This window comes from Sinocyclocheilus grahami, unplaced genomic scaffold (genome assembly GCF_001515645.1).
Source record: "Sinocyclocheilus grahami isolate Dianchi unplaced genomic scaffold, SAMN03320097.WGS_v1.1 scaffold4618.1, whole genome shotgun sequence".
In the NCBI taxonomy this organism is placed as follows: Eukaryota; Metazoa; Chordata; class Actinopteri; order Cypriniformes; family Cyprinidae; genus Sinocyclocheilus; species Sinocyclocheilus grahami.
In genome coordinates, this window is record NW_015509525.1 from 4,686 (window position 1) to 5,197 (window position 512).

A 512-nucleotide genomic window follows, 5' to 3' on the forward strand; every position below is an offset into this window, starting at 1 on the left:
TTAAATTGTTGTATAAGTTTCATGATTTCAATGAATTTGACCTGCTTTTTGATCACAAAAAATTACTAAAATATAATCCAGAAAAATTACAATGGGAAACAAATGGAAGAAAAATGAAAGAAAATGTGGAATTAGAAAAAATAAAATAAAAATTGAATTTGGGCATAAAGGGTCACAGGTCTCGGTGTCGCCCCAAATCACAGTCAGTGTGAAAGACTGTTTCAAAGTTTTTTTTTAATAATAATAATTCTTTTTTTGTTTTCTACAGAATCTGTATGACAGCATCAAGAATGAGCCCTTCAAGATCCCAGAGGATGATGGGAATGACCTGACGCACACTTTCTTCAACCCTGACAGAGAAGGCTGGCTCCTCAAACTGGGTGAGTCCCTCCTGATGTTCACGGGGAGCGTTTCTGTTTAACCGAAATTGTTGGCAGGGTCTCTATCATTGCTGTCGCATGATTTTCTGTTATTTCATTGCTGTGCTTTGCTCTGTTTTCCAAAAAAAAAAA

At 35.7% G+C, this 512-nt stretch overlaps 1 protein-coding gene across 1 annotated transcript in view; it reads left to right on the forward strand.

Annotated features, from left to right (window-relative positions):
* Positions 1–512, forward strand: part of LOC107576912 (cytohesin-2) — a gene marked incomplete at both ends in the record, with an annotated part of 7,572 nt that overhangs the window by 4,682 nt on the left and 2,378 nt on the right. Inside the window, one exon of the mRNA XM_016263035.1 lies at positions 269–380. Coding sequence (XP_016118521.1) covers positions 269–380 — 112 coding nt within the window. The remainder of the gene's footprint in view (positions 1–268; positions 381–512) is intronic.